At 36.1% G+C, this 17,162-nt stretch overlaps 1 protein-coding gene across 2 annotated transcripts in view; it reads right to left on the bottom strand.

The window, feature by feature from the left end:
- Positions 1 to 5,963: 5,963 nt before the first annotated feature.
- LOC110025507 (protein DEFECTIVE IN MERISTEM SILENCING 3-like) overlaps positions 5,964 to 17,162 on the bottom strand; it is a 61,750-nt gene continuing 50,551 nt past the window's right edge. For both annotated transcript variants that reach the window (XM_020726036.1, XM_020726035.1), the window contains exon 7: positions 5,964 to 6,588. In XM_020726036.1, the coding sequence (XP_020581695.1) occupies positions 6,327 to 6,588 (262 nt within the window). In that variant the 3' untranslated portion in view covers positions 5,964 to 6,326. The remainder of the gene's footprint in view (positions 6,589 to 17,162) is intronic.

Genomic DNA, 17,162 nt, shown 5'->3' with positions numbered 1-17,162 from the left:
ATATATATATATATATACACAACAAAAAACAAAGGTAATCCCAAGCCGCACCTAACAATTTATGGAGAAATATTTTACTCTTTTTTCACTTTTTTAAACATGGCACATTAAAAATACTTAGGCCCCAATGGAATCATTTTTATTATTTATTATTTATTTTTATTTATGTTTTCTTAATTAAAATATGTTTCATTGTAATATTTATTTTTTAAAAATAAAAGCAGTAAACAAAAATGATACAAAACGGACCCTTAATTTTTAAAATTGGCATGTTTCATATCACTACTAATATGTGAAGGCTCTATTCTATTTTTAAGTTGGAGGTTCTAACTCACATAGGTATATTTGTGAGAGTTTTATATATCTTTATATCTAACATCTAAATCTTTGTATATATTTATACGTGTTGAATCCAAATATGTCATTGTAAGCATGTCGAATATGTCATGTAAGCATGCCGAAGGCATAGAGAGAGTGAGAGACAAAGAGGGGGGAGGGAGAGAGAGAGAAGGTGACCTCGTGACAGAGCAAAGTGGGGGTGTTTCTCGGGCTCTATGACCCCTTTCATATATTAAAAGAATATTTTCAGGAGAAGGGCAGAGCTAAAATGATCTTGAGTCCCCTTATACATAAGAAGGACCTATTTATAGATTACATGAAGAAAAATATAAAAGTTCATGTTTGCCTCTGGGAGGTATTTTCGTTGGTACATCTTCATATTCTTGACACATTTTTGTACCGATAAGCACCTTTTAATATTCATAGATACTCTTTGGTCATACACAAATGCCCGTAAGTCTCTCACTTCTTGGAAGTGAAGTTGCGATAAAAACGAGAGACTGTGAATATGCTAAATATGCAATCATAATAAGGCACTGTTTACACTTACTTGATTTCGGTGTATTTCAGCACTGTGTTTTCTGAAGCTTTCAGTCAACTACTTTGGTATGATTGTCGATTTTATTGACTTCATCTATTACTTAGTCAGTGCTTGTAAATAAGTGTTAGTGATTTATTGAAGAAATATATAAACTCTAGATCAATTTTTACCTTGGCTTATTTTGTATCCTTACCGTACAATTTGATTGTGACAGTTAGATTTTTTGGGTTGATTGACGACTCAGATCTTCGAAAAGACCATTAGTCGCTTTTGACATTTTGTAGTTTGTTGACCACTTGACTCAGGTCTTACAAAGCCCGTATCTAGTTTGCTCGTTTTGTTCATCGCCTCGGTCTAGCCTCACCTTTTGCTAGGGCTTGGCCAGATTTTGTCGCTGCCTTTATGGGGCTAGCTGATGAGACTTGCTCACCGCAACATATGTTGAGTCTGAATATGCCATGTAGACATGCCCAAGACATAGAGCATGAGAATCTAGGGAGGAAGAGGGAGAGAGAGGGTGAGATAGGGTGAGAGAGAGAGAGAGAGAGAGAGAGAGAGAGAGAGAGAGAGAGAGAGAGAGAGAGAGAGCAAAAAAGAGAAGGTGATGTCACGCCTACCCTCAATAGGGCAAAGTGGGGTGTTCCCTAGGCTCGATGACACCTTTTATATATTAAAAGATTATTTACAAGAGAAAGGGAGCTGAAATGGCCTGAGTCCCCTTATACATAAAATTTTCTCATATTTATATATTATAGGAGGACAAAGATAAAAGTACATGTTTACCCCGTGAGTTATTTTTGTTAACATCTCCTCATATCCTAAATGCATTTTCGTACCGATAAGTACCTTTCCGTATCCATAGGTATTTTTTGGACGAACACAATACGTTATCAAAATATCTATTTTTAAGATTAAAATATATACAATGAAAAGTTTTTTTTTTCATTTTGTTAGGATCATTATTTATTTTTTAGCTACACTATTCAAATAAATTTATAATTCTAAGTCAAAGAGGTGACTCAAACCAAAGCGGGTGTATTGACTCCTCAAACTTTCACCACTATGCTATGGAATCGTGCCTTAAGAATAAAGATTATTATTGTGCTGGAAGAGTCATGACAATAGAGTGATAATTTAATACTTAACGTCGTATGATGATCCAACATTCACATATAATTTGAAAAGGTAGGAAGAGCCACCAACATTTTTTACGCGGAAAAAACTTAAAAAGTGAAAATATCATGAGGAATATTCCACTATAAACGTGCTATTACAAAGAGTGCAGCCATTCTTATAACTAGGAGAGCAGAGTTATAACTTTATACCTGATACTACGTTTGTCCATATATTACGTACATAAAACTTCAGAAATTTGAAGAAAGTTATCGTATTTTAAATACGATGGTTGTAATTAGTTGTCACATAGAGTTATTGTCGGATCTTTAATATGGTGTTATCCGTTACACTATATGCAATCAAGGTCGTTACATTGCATTAATGATACATTGCTACACCTTATTTTGGATATTTCGTTACACCATAAAGTTCGCTGACAATGGTGAGCTGAGACGAATGGCGGTGGTCAACGACAACCAACAGTGGTCAACAATAGCCGACAGACAGTGGTCCATGGTGGTCAAAGGTTGGAAGTTATCACGGTGTCTTTAGTCTCAAACAATACTGAACTTTGACTCTTTTTTCTCCCCCTTTAAGTGAATAAAGGGATTCTATTGATAGCTTTTGGGGAGGGACATTTTGGTCTTTTGGTGAATAACTATCATAACCACTTGATCGAACATCCTACAACTACCCGCTTCATCAAAAGGATTTTATTTTATGATTTGAGGGCCTTGATGTCCTCATAATTGACTGATATTGAACTTCTTGGCTTCTTTTTGTCAAGACACTCAATTAAACTATATGTAAGTCAAATTTAGAGTTCATTTGCTCATTCAATTAATGACCCAAGCTCTTAAATGTGGTTTAATGGCTTGATCCGAGTTAGATTGGTCTTGGATTGAATCAATTTTGGCTTCATTGGGTTCTCTTATCAAGACAATCAATTTGATTGTAAACTTGACGATTTTGAATTTGAATCCAGAATATTTATTGTTAAAAAAAATCAAGAGATATATGTCAAATGATAACAATTTGTTCATGTCGCATCAGTTACTATCTATTTTTGGGCGATGTTGCTTATGACATTAAAAAAATAAAGACGATTCAAAATTTGTATTTTGAGACGTTTTTATTTTTTCATGAATATTTTGTGAGTTTTGATAAGGTTGCAGTTGCTATGCTTGGGGGTAACTAAGCTGTTGTGGTTCAAAGACAACAGTGGTGGCCAACCATGATACTCTTGTATTATATAGTGACCGTAGGGAAGAGTAGGTGTATGGAGGTGAAGTCATGCATAAATGGGTGCGTGTTGATGTTCATACAAACAAATGAATACAAATATGTATTTAGAACATTATGGGGTCCAAAGGAGAGAATGAATACAAGTAAAGATGGCATGGTGCATGCGAGGATGAACTAATGCAAGCGTGGAAGAGACCACGCGTATGTGGGCGCGTGCATGTGTGTTCACTACTATGCTTACAAAAGTACTATTGTGGGTAGCTGAGCGGGCCCGTTAGTGGAACGGGTTGTGGAGTACGAGCACAATCGAGGGTTGGGTTGGGTCGTAGCACAGGTAGCAAATGTTTGCACGGGCATACCAGGTTGGATCGATTCATGTTGTGGGAGGCAAGTTGTTGTGTTGGCTTAAGGACATTGCTCAACGAGCCGAGAGCCACTCTCGTGAGAACGAACTGGACGTACAATTTTGAACATGCTTTCGTGCAAGCATCCACACTCATGCGTGTGTGCATGCGCTTGCGCATTCACAGACAATTTTGGAGCAAATAATTTTGAATTTTTTTGTACTTTGGAGCTAAAATTCTTAATTTTGACCTATAAATAGAGCCATTAAGAGAGCCAGAAAGCTCCCCTCCTCTAGAAGTCGAAGTTCCTTTCAAACTGTTGTTGTCCCACCTAGTATGTTGTTGCTTAACGACATTACAGTTCTTTTTAGGCTACTCTTTCCTCCCCTTCTAAGCTATTGTTGCCCAATGAGGTTAGTTTTTTTTAGGTTGCTATTGCCTCACCTTCTTGGTTGATGTTGCTCAACAATGTTGAAGTTCCTTCTAAGATGGTGTCGCCTGATACTTTGGGCTATTGTTGCCAAATAATGTAAGAATTCCTTTTAGGAAATTTGGGCCTCTTTAGGGCTATTATTGTCCAATGACATCAAATTTTCTTTTACATTATTGTTTCCAATGAAGACATAATTTAGTTTAGGTTGTTGTCTCACATTTTGGGTTTTTGTCGCCCAACAACGCTAGAGTTTCTTTTAGGTGGTTGTTGCCTCACTTTATGGGCTAGCGTTGCCCCATCTTTTGAGTTGTTAGTCACATCTACTTGGATGGTGTTTCCTCATCCTGGGCTGGTTTTGCCCCACCTCCTGGTCTTGGTGTTGCCTTAGCTCCAGGGCTATTGTTGGCTCTTCTCTTAGGCTTGTGTTGCATGATGTAAGAAAGTTTAATCCTTACAACATGCTGCCCAGAGAAGACAAAAATATTACAATACATGAGAGGCGTTGGGTTTGGTGGCATGCCCATGAGGTACCCTCTATGAAAAACTAGTTAGTATGTTTCTCCTTAGAAAGACTTCATGAGAGCAAGTGGTTGACAAAGTTTCTATTCAAACCAAAGCCACAAGACATCCACCACAACCCACAACACAACCACCACAACCCACATCCATCACACCACAACCCACATCCACACACAACCCACAGCCAACACAACGGCCCGCAACACAACCCCACAGCCACCATACCGCAAACACCCAACCACACCTCCACACACATCCCATAGCCACCACACCACAAGACACAACACCCAACCACTCAACTCTCGGCACAACCGTCACAACCCACAACACAATCACAACAGTCCACAACACAACCACCACAACCCACAACACAACCATCCAACCCACAGCCACTCAACCACACCTCCACACACATCTCGTGACCACCACACCACAAAACACAACCCACAACCACCCAACCCACGCCATCATACTGCAACCCATAGCACAACCACCACACCACAACCACCCAACCACACCCCTCCACATACTACCCACAACCACCGCACCACAAGACAGCTTAACAATCGCCCAACCCACAACCACCACACCACAAACACCCAACACATCCACCACAACCCATGACACAACCACCCAACCCATAACCACCACATCACAACACACAGTACAAGTAGTTCTCACCACAACACAATCACAGCACAAGTACTCATCCCCACCTCACAACCACAACCACAACCACCACAACACCACCCAATTCACAATAAAAGTCATCACCACATTAACAATAAAAGAAATTCAACACTAATGCAAAATCAAATGAATTGCAAAAACCAAAATCACATAAATTGCAAAATCCAACAGCAGTGAACAACATGACGAAAATCAACGACCAAATAGAGCTCAGAAAACAATCGCAAAATCATAAGGCCAAAGTAATGTTAGAGAAGAACGAAGGATATACGGAGAGCAAAGAAGCCAAACAGAAACTAAGCACAACCAACGGATCAAACAAGAGGAGGCGAGCGGAGATCTTACCACTAGGATGACGAGAGAGAAGCTCGGTTGCGAGAGACGCGAGGGAGAAGCTAGGTCATGAGAGAGTGGAGGGAGGAGGTTGGTTAGTTAAAGGCGGTTGAGAAATTAATAAAAAACATAGAGCGCATGTTCGGGTGTTGGATAGTTAAAGGTGGGTGAGAAATTAATAAGAAACGCGGGCCGCAGGATCGAACCAGCGGTCTGCGTTTCGTTCAAATTTTTTAAAAACGTCCCCCACGCCGCATTTTTCAAACAAACAAAAAAAGTGTTTTTGGGGTTGTGCCGCATGAAAAATGCAGAGCCAAATGGCCCTTTTGTTTAGCATTCATGAAAAAAAAAACATTTAAAATGAAATATAAAAAAATTAAAATAACCAGCTTGAAAGCTCCAGCCATACTATTCCAAAATACTTTGGACTGGATACAAACTCCATTAAAAATTTAACTGTAGATACCTCTTAATATTAAAACAAGTTTTTTTATTTAAAACAAAGAAAAAGAAAGAAAAAAAATCATCAAAAATGATCCCCTCACATTTTGTAGGAAACATTTTAGCCCGAGTAAGTAAAAGTGTCAATTTAGTCCCAAACTCTTTTAATGAGTGCTATATTTGAACCTATCTTAAAAGAGTCCGGATATTAATTTGACATTTTTATAAACTCTTGTACTAAAATAGCTCCATGTAAATAGTAAAGGGACTATTTTGGCACTTCATTCTAAATGAAAGTGATTCCACTTTGAAGAATGCCGGGGAGTTACCTTGGCGAAGTAGCCCTACTGAAGTGCTTCTTGAACTCTTTATTCAAATTTTCATCATTGAAAAGCTTCCTATATCCATCAGACTTGGCTTTCAGCACACATTTAACATTGCTTATCAGAGTTTCTTCTCTTTGCATATCAGAGAATAGCATCTGTTTCTTCCACTCCAGAAGCTTGATCTTCTGCTCTATTTCTGTAGCTTCTCCAAAAGGATTTGGTACTCCATGGGTGATGGGAAATTTTATGCTTATATCATTTCTGATTAAAACGAAGAATTATTTTAACGAAAACTTTGATTTGAAGAGAATAGAACACATATATGCTTAAAAGGAAGATTTACATAAATACCACTAAATTCCTATGTATCATTAATCTAACTGAAACTTCAATTTTCACATTTATGTCACCTTACATGAAAAGAAGCAATTTTACTTTTTGATAGTTAAAATGGTGATATGTTTTTTATGTGATATAAAAGATAAAGGAGGTATAAACGTAAAAAGTAAAGTATAGCTATTAGATATGTAAATACATTGGTATTGTGTGGTATGTATATAAATGCCCTTTGATGAAATAGGGAATGCAGAGTGATGAAAGAAAGCAAGCTGCAGGAAACATGAGCACATTATAGTTGTTCCGCGTGTGAGATTGAAGAAGGTTGGCTATACTTTAGCTATACACTAGTAGGGCTGCCAATTATGCCCAAAATTCAATCAGGCTAGCAATAGTATTAAATATATATATATATATATATATATTTATATTAAATGCATATATAAAAAAAAATATCCAAATTACCAATATTTAAAAATAATTGTAAAATTAATAAACCTGAACAGAGTCAACTCAAATTTTGACTTGGAAACTATCAATTTCAACTTGACTCAAACTTGGTCAAGTGTTAGACCTAAATATTTGATTTTGAGTTGAGGCCTAATGACTCAAACTAGACTCAATATCACCCAACATTTGAGCAGTTGAAAAAAGCAGAGTCCTGCACAAACTCCCATGGTTTTAGTAGGAATTTTGAATTCTCAAAATCTCCCATTTCAATGGACCGTCAAACAAGCTGACCATAGGCATCAGGCTTTAGGTTTAGGCTTCTGTCTTTCATCTCTCTCTCTCTCTCTTTCATCCCTTCTACTATGTTGGCCTAATCTATATATTTAATGAACTATTATCATTTTTCATAAATAACATTGGATTCAGCATACATAAAAATTATCTTATTCATATTGTTATGTCAAACTATAGAAAGTTAAAATTTACCAGCTATGATTTAACAGCTATTATATTTATCCATATTTTGTTTAGAATATTAATCTTTGCCTTCAATTTAAAATAAAAATTTTGGACAATTGGGGAAGAATGTTGCTATTGCCAAATGTTGTATAGCAAAATGCTTCAGTTATATGAGTGGCCACGAATTCAAAAAGTTTGGCAGATGTTAATTCAAGACATATTTGGTATGTTTAAATCTCATTTGATAGCAATGTCAAAGTTAAAAGCGTTACATTAAATTTAGAGCATGAATGTGTAAGCATATGAAGAACTTGAACAATATATTACCCAATTATATTTTAATGGTTTTTTTGATGAAATCGTTGAAAACTTTGGTCTCAAACAATGTAAGAGATGCCAACATTTTTTAAACTAACAGATATGACATGGTAATAATTCTGATCATTTGTGGCTTGCCGTTGCAAAACAAAGAAATCTCCTTGTAGGAAGGATACATTGAAATCTGATTGTCGGAAGAATAGCCAATTATAAAGCTAAGCATTTGATGTTCAAAGGCGATATCAAAGAGTTGATCAAAGTGAGAGAGGGTAAAGCAATCTTTAGGATAAATTTTAAGGACATTTAGCCTGTGGAAATTTAAGAAGCTTCAGGTAGTGTTTCCTGGAATGAACCGGCAGGCTCTTCAAGATCTTATAAGAGATTTGATTAGAGGTCAATTTGGAAACGTTTCGATTTGTGTTTACTCCTTTCCTATTTATGTTTCATTATTTTTTATTTCAGAATCATTTATTTTCTTAATTTAAGTTAGATAAATTCGATAAGTTTATAAATTAAGAGAGATTGATTTTCCTATATTTGTACCTTACATTTGAATAATAAAATCTAAGTAATTTTTTTTTCCCAAAATTTGGTTTTCAACCTGGTATCAGAGCCTCCTTCACCAGGTAAATATCTTTCAGAGCCAGCTTGCACGCTAAACCATCGAACTATTTTTTGTGAAGAAACTTTGTTAGAATATTTGCTGCTTGGTCGTTAGAAGGAATATACATCATGCAGATATCTCCTCTATCAATTTTTTTTTGATGAAGTGCTTGTCTATCTCTACGTGCTTTGTTCTATCATGAAGGACATGATTGTGGGCGATGACTATGAATTTTTAACTCGAGAATTCTTCTAATCCATAGAACTTCACTTATATCATGAGCTATAGATCTAAATTCAGCTTCAGCGATGCTTCTTGCCACGAAACTTTGTTTTTTGCTTCTCCAGGTTACTAAGTTTCCTCCTAGAAAAGTGTAGTACCCTAAGGTTGACCTTCTATCTGTAACACTCCCAGCCCAATCTACATCTGTAAATGCTTCTACCTGTAAGTGGTCATTTTTCTTGAACAGCAGTCCTCTTCCGGGCGTTCCTTTCAGATACCTAAGGATCCGATAGACAACCTCCAAGCGATGAGTATTTGAAGAATGCATAAATTGACTTACCATACCAACAACAAAGGCTATATCAGGACGAGTGTGTGACAAGTAGATTAGTCTTCCCACCAGTCTCTGATATTGTTCTTTATTAACACCATCTATTTTATTTGTCCTTTTATTTGGTTCAATTATTTGGTTCAATTGGGGCATCAGCTGTTTTGCACCAAGCATTCCAGTTTCATTGAGTAAGTTGAGTACATACTTTCGCTGATTAATAAAGTCGCTGATTAATATGATTAATAAAGATCCCCTCCTTAGATCTGACAAAGTTAATATCGAGAAAGTACTTTACATCTCTCATATTTTTAATCTCGAATTTTGTGGTCAATCTTTCTTTCAATGTCACAATTTCCCTAGCAACATCTCCTGTAAGGATAATATCATTGACATAGACGAGTATAGCGAGTTTACCAGTTTCTTAATGTTTGTAGAACATAGTATGATCATTTTGACTCTGAGTGTATCCATACTTTCTAGTCACCTTTCCAAACCTCTCAAATCAGGCGCGAGTAGATTGCTTGAGCCCATAGAAATCTTAAGCCCATACAAGGATTTCTTCAATTTGCACATTGTCTTCTCCAAACTTTTTTCTCAAATTCTGGTGAAAGATCCATGAATACCTCCTTCTCTAATTCACTTTTTAGAAACGCATTTTTAACGTCGAGCTGATGTTATGGACAGTAGAACACGAATAAAATCGATTTTGGCTACCAGAGCGAATGTCTCCTGACAGTCAATTCCTTGAGTTTGAGTGAATTCTTTTGCTACTAATCTAGCTTTATATCTTTCGACACTCCCATCAGCTTTGAATTTGGTAGTGAAGACCCATTTACACCTAACAATAAACTTATCTCTTGGTAGAGTGACAATTTCCCAGGTTCCATTTTTCAAAAGAGCATTCATCTCTTCCTTTACTGCTATTCTCGAATTTGGATTACTAAGAGCTTCCTGTATTGTTCTGGTTTCAGACAGATTAGAAATCCATATTCATAACCTCTGAATCTTGAGCTTCTATTAGTGAAAAAAGTAATATCTGGATTGGAAATTACATGTGTTTCTTGAGGACAATCATTCGATTCTTTAGATTATGAGGGGGCTAAAGATTCAATTTGAACATTTTGCCTTTTATGGAGCCTCTTCTTGGAAAATATCAGAGGTTTAGCTATTTTATTATGTGATATTTCTCCCCCTGTATTAAACAAGATAATTTCAAGTGTCTTTCGACTAAGATTCTCCTGCTTTTTATTTTTACTTTCAATAATTATTTCTGGTTCTTTGTTTTCACGGACTTCAGGTGTACTTGGTGTTAGAACAATTCTTAGTAATGAATTAAAAACTTGTCAAAATCATTTACTCCTGAAGTGGATTTTTGTGAAAGAAGTGAATTTTTTCCATGAAGATCACATCCATACTAATGTAAGTTTTTTTTTGTGACATGATTGAAAAATTTGGAACCCTTTTTTTAAGCATATCCAATAAAAATGCATTTTTCAGGTTTTGGATCTAATTTTGATCGGAATTTATTCGGAATATGAACGAAACATGTGCATTAAAAAATTTTTAAACAAATTTTTGAAGACATTTGTAGAATTGAAAAACTATTTTTCAGTTTATTTAGATGAGTTGTATATTGTAAAACTCGAGTTCACATGCAGTTTATTAAATATGATGTTAAAACAGCGTCACCCCATAAATATTTAAGAACATTCATTGAAAACATAATAGCCCGAGCAACCTCAAGTAAATGTCTATTTTTTCTTTCAGCAATTTCATTTTGTTGTAAGGTGTCACGACAAGTAGATTGATGAATTATATTTTTGTTTATTAAGAATTCCCCTAAACATTCATTAAAATATTCAGTTCCATTGACAAATCTATGGATGTATATTCTAGTTTCAAATTGAGTTTCAACCATGTTGTAAAAATCTTTAAAAAAAATTTCAACTTTTGATTCTTTGCTTACAAGATAAACCCAACATATTCTGGTGTGATCGTCAATAAATGTCACAAATGCCATTTTTCCAAATAATGTTTTGACTTTTGAAGGTCTCCAAACATCATTATGGATCATGAAAAAAAGTTTTGAATGATAATATGGTTTTGGAGCAAAATTTATGCGATAAATTTTTGTTAAATAACATGTTTCACATTGATGTAAAGCACAATTAACACCATTAAAAAAATTAGGAAATAAGAGTCTTAAATAAGAAAAACTTGAATGACCTAGTCTAAGATGCTTCCATTATTTTTTCTAATGTAGGGTTTGAACTCATACTGTTGTAAGCTTGAATCCTTTTTTTTACTACGAATGGTCTCTTCATAGTAAAGTCATATCTTTTTAGCTCTCTCAATCATCATCCCCGACTTATGGTCCTGAAAAATACAAGCAGATTCACAGAAAATTACAAGACAGTTAGAATCCTTTGAAAATTTGTTGACGGATAGAATGTTACATTTGAGTTTTGGAATATGGAGTACAGATTTAAGACATATGCTCTTAAACAAGTTAATGTTTCCTTTTCCAGCAATAAAAGAGGAACTACCGTCACCAATACGAACATTTTCATGGCCAGAACATAGAATGTATGAATGAAATAAATAGTGTAAATTTATCATATGATCAGAAGCTCCTGAATCAATAATCTAAGGGTTTAGGTTTCTACCTGTATGTACCATCGAACAATTTAGAGTACCAGTAGCCAAACTGGGGTTTAGCAGATTCAGAAATTAATCGATTTTCCCTTTGCTAAATGGGCTGGTTTGTTTGGCAGCAGTATTTGCAGCAGGCGGCTTGCGCTTGTTTCTTGGCTTCCAATCTGCAGGTTTATCGTGGAGGTACCAACATGTTTCTTTAGTGTGTCGTGGCTTGTTGCAATGATCACACCACACCCGAGGTTTCTCCTCATTCTTCTGTATTTGTGAATATGGAACAGTCTGCTTGCTGATATGAATCTCAAAATGGAATGTCGAGGTCTCGGGTATGCTGGTAGGGGAGTGAATTTCTTGTTGAGCATCATTCCTCTTCGAGTTTCTTTGCGGCGAGCTTTAGAGAAAACGTCATAGATTGAAGGCATGGGATTTCTCTCAATAATTCCGCCCCTTACCTTGTCAAACTCCTCATTAAGCCCAGCAAGAAATTTAAAAATTCTATTTGCATCAATAATGATCTTATACCTACTAGCATCATCAGGACACTTCCACTCTTAATCATTAAACAGGTCAAGATCTTGTCATATTCTCTTCCAAGAATTAAAGTATTTTGTGCAGAATCATTACCTTGAGAAATATCACAAATTTTCAGGGAAAGTTCATAAACCGAAGATTGGTTACCCTTATCTGAATATATTTGGGCCACATTCTCCCAGAGTTCTTCGGCAGTACAGTAACGCATATAGTTTGCGCCTATCTCCTTCCATAGAGTTTACCAACCATGTCATTATCATGGAGTTTTTTGCATCCCAGGTTGCGTGGTGGAAGGTTGGATAGAGGTAGCATAATCATTTGTATTTTCAGACATGATAGAAGGAAGAGATGGTTCGGTTTTGCAGGAGGTGGAAGAAGACCCAGCGGTTGCTCAGAAAGAAGCTTCGCATGAGGCAGCGGCAGGTTACGCAGGAAGTGGCTGCAAAGGAAACGGCTGTGCAGGTAGATGTTTCAGCGGCTGCGCGAATTTTTTTGGTCGTCTCCACTGTTCCGCAATTCGCGAATATTTGGACAGCAGCGGCGAAACAACAAGCTTCTGCAAGTAGCGGTGAAATAGAAAGCTTCGATAGGCGAAACAGAAAGCTTTGACAGGCTAGGGTTTTTTGGAATTTTTTTTATTCCTGATCTGATACCATGAAATCAGTTAAAAAAAATAAAGACTTAATTTTATTGATGTAAAGAGGGGTATAAATGCCCATTATAGGACTCACTCGTAAGAAAAACAATAAAAACATAATACAATAGACAAAGAAAGGAATAATAACAAATATAAAAGGCAAATAATCTCTCTAATTAAAGAGAAAAATAAATAGAGAATCCTAAGATCCCTCATACAATTTATAACCCTCTAAATATAGAGTTATAACAAATATGAAATATAATCATAATTATTTTCGAGATCTTTCAACATCCACCACCCTTTCCTACAGCATAAATTCTCCCTGCAGGACAGCTTTGCTCATCCTATGCCGAAATTTTCCCTGTCGCATGCTTGTCTCCACCGAATTTTCCCTATTGGAGGCTCATATGCTGAAATCTCCCTGCATCCGGTTCTCAGGCCAACCGACCTGCTGTTGGTTCTCTCCCTGCAGGTTCTAGGCCCAGCACCGCTGGGTTTTTCCCTTGTAGACCGCTCCTTGTCTCTACAGGCCCTCTGGAGCTCCTCCCTACATACCCTGCCGAAACTCTTCCCTACAAGCTCTTTCTGAGTCTTCACAGTAGCTTTTCTTGAAGGCAACCCTGCCGATTCTGTCCTTTAGCCAGAGTATCCACAGGTTTAGATAGCAGCTAGAGCAGCCATGCAGGCTTTTCCTAGAGCTCCCTGCAGGCTTCCAAGCGCTCCTCCCGGCCTTTTTGCAGTCCACCGACAACTCAGCTGCTCCTTTCCAAGCAAGCAAACCTCTCCAACTTTCTAAACGTTCCTCCAGTCCTACAACAAGAAGTAGCCAAAAATCCTGCAGCTTGCAGCAACTTGGAATTCTTCCAGCCCAAAACGTGATTAGGTTTTATGACCAAGTACATGATGAAGACATCTACTTTTACTCCAGCGCTTACCAGCTTGATGATATGCCAATGAATCATATCCTCTTATCTTGCTATCAATGGAAGATTTTGCTCTCATCAACTACCAAGAGATTACCAACCCAAATTTGTTACTTGCCAATAGATTTCACTTCGGGATTGTTGGAAAAGAAGAAATGAAATTCTCCCAAGAGACTTATCTTTCATCAGTGTTATAAATTCATCAACTAGATTGCAATTTACATTCAATTAACAAGCTTACTCATGGCTTACTCATGGCTTACTCATGACCTGGACTATGATGCTAAATTCTACTTTAACTCTTGTAAGTTTCAAGTGGTGGATTAGAGGAAGGTAATTGACATTGCAAAAGTGCATCAAGGCCCATACCTACTCAAGAAGAACTATTCTCTTAACACACAAGTGTCTTCTCTACTATCCTCTTCTCATGATCCTACGTCAGTTGAAAGTCAAGTTTCGTTATGATATTGTTGTTTGAGCAATCCCAATTTTCATTATATGGCAAAGTTGTACAACTTTTTATTAACAAAAAGTAAAAGTTCTATCAATGTGAAATCTATCAATTGGCTAAAAATACTCATCATGTACATCCTCTGTCTCAGTAAAAACCCTCGCATCCTTTCTCTATCATTCATAGTAGCATTTGGGGACCTTCAAAATTGAATACCATCAATGAACACAGTTGGTTTATATCATTCATTGATGATCACAATAGAACCAGTTAGATATTTCTCATGAAACAGAAATTTGATACTGCACAAATCTTTTAGCCCTTCCATGACATGATTTACATTCAATTCTAATACAAAATTTAGATTCTCATATTCTCAAAACTGATAATGCAAAGGAACACTACAGCTATATCCTTGGACCCTTCTGTGAAAAGAACGGTATCATTTATTTGAATTCATGCATTAAGACTCCACAATAAAATGGGATAACTGAGAGAAAGAATAAACGTCTCCTTGAGGTATTTAGAATGTCAAGCAGGATTCTTAGATTCAAAGCCCTTATCCATACTTTGATGGACCCCCATATTAAAGCATTCTCATTTAAACTTCCTCTAAAAGATTTAGTTATCCCTTTTATCCACATTCACCAACCAAACTGCATAAAGTTTGACCCAAAATCCATCCAGTGTATTTTTTTTGGGTACGCCTCCAATAGAAAAAGGATATAAGTGTTACTCTTCCGTTACCAAAAAAAAAAAATTACAACTCCATAGATGTCAATTTTTTACAAATTTAATTTTACTATCCCAAATCAGATATTCAGGGGGAAAGTGCAAATGAGCATCAATTTTGAGATGCACTTAATAACACATAAACGACAATCTCACGTACTCTTCCTACTCTTCCACCTAACTCTCCTACACTTGTTGAGGAAATAGAACCAACCCAACCAGAAATCAACAATAAAAAACTTTTTGTGTATACTAGGAGGAATACAAATCATGAGCAAGTGAAGAGAACTTGCAAAAACTAAACTACTCCAACTGAAACCTGAGTTTACATTTACCTAAAATTTAGGATGAGGAGTCTAGCACTCATGATATATCCCTTTCCTCTTATGGTACTGATGATAAGGAAAGTTGCACCAGATACCTAGTTCGAGAGTATTTAGCTTATGGGAAGCTATTCTCAAAATATAGAGTGTTTACATCTAACTTCGATAATGTGTTGATTCCTAAATTCATTCATCTCTTGAAAATTCATAATGAAGCAAAGCAATGGAAAAGAAGATTCGAGCACTACAAACATAATGACACATCGATTCTTACAAAACTCCCTTAGGATAAGAAGCCAATAGGATACAAGTGGGTGTTCAATAGCAAATATAAAACTAATGGGAGTGTTGAGTGATTTAAAGACAAATTTGTAATTTGTTGCAAAAGATTTCACACATGCCTATGGGATAGACTATGAGGTGCACTGCCAAAATGAATACTATCAGAGTTCCTCTTTTGATAACAGTTAAGGAATGGGGATTGCACATTATCTTGACATAAAAAATGTCTTCCTAAATTCGAGTTTGGAAGAAGTGCACATGGAGATACCACTAGAACTTGAGAATTATTCCCAAAAACACCTAATATGCAAACTCAGAAAGTCTCTATATGGCTTACACAATCATCAAGGGTGTGGTTTAAAAGATTTGCTAAAACTATAAAATCAAATAGTTACTCTCAAAGTCAAGTTGATCACACATTGTTCATAAAGCATACTCATGGATATAAGATTGTTGCACTGACTGTATATGTGGAAGATATGATTTTTACTGGTGATGATGACCTAAATTCTTTAAATCAAAGAAGTGTTTGACCTAATCATCCATGTTTCCCAAAAACACCTAGGAAACATGAGATTTTTTAGGTATGGAGGTAGCAAGGTTCAAGTAAGGCATTGTTATATCAAAAAGGAAATACATCTGAGATCTACTAAAGGAAACATGGATGATTAGATGCAAACATGTTGATACTCTAATGGAACCCAATAAGAGAACTAACAGAAAAGAAAGTATATCTGTGAATAAGGGAAGATATCAAAGATTGGTAGGAAAACTCATTTATACGTCACATACTAGGCTAGATATTACATACGTTGTCAGAATTATGAGCCAACACATGAATAACCCAAATAAAGAGCATTTGGATATCATATATAAGACTAAGGTTTTTCGAAAAGGCTCCAGGTTATGGATTAAATTTTGAGAAAACTATGAATCGAGAAATGAAAGTTTATCTAATACTAGTGGGGCTGGGGAATTCACTGATAGAAGGTCCACCATAGACTAGTGCTCATATGTATGGGAAAATATAGTAACATGAAGAAGAAGAAGCAAGTCATTATTTCTCGAACCAATGCAGAATCAGAGTATATGACACTTACCTCGAGAATCAGTGAAAGAATTTGGATTAAAAAATTGTTAAGGAAACTAGGATATACCTCCAACAGGCCTATAGAGATGTTTTGTGACATTTAAACGGCTATTAGTATTGCTAAGAATTATGTGTAAAGACTAAGCATATTTAATTTGATAGACACTTTATCTCTAAAAAGGTTAATGAGGTGTTGACCTCACTTTTGGTTGAGGTCTAGAAAACTTCTTTAGTAGCCTAGGTCTAGCCATAGGACTTTCCTATTGACTAGTCTTAGAAAATTAGAAGAGGTACCCCACCATTAGAAATTCAAAACTCTTCTTTTTACTCAGCTTGAAATTCCACATAATGATCTTAACCTCTAGCATTTAATAGGTAAGATCATTATAAGAGAATTCAAGAAGAGTCCCTATAAGATTACTTGGCTTTAGGGTCGACCCTGGAACTAGGATACACCATATCTTCACAATATATTAATCCATGGTTCA

The sequence above is a fragment of the Phalaenopsis equestris genome, unplaced genomic scaffold (genome assembly GCF_001263595.1).
Source record: "Phalaenopsis equestris unplaced genomic scaffold, ASM126359v1 Scaffold000301, whole genome shotgun sequence".
Taxonomy (NCBI): Eukaryota; Viridiplantae; Streptophyta; class Magnoliopsida; order Asparagales; family Orchidaceae; genus Phalaenopsis; species Phalaenopsis equestris.
The sequence above is the reverse complement of the archived record's forward strand: the minus strand, read 5'-3'. Positions and strand labels throughout refer to the sequence as shown.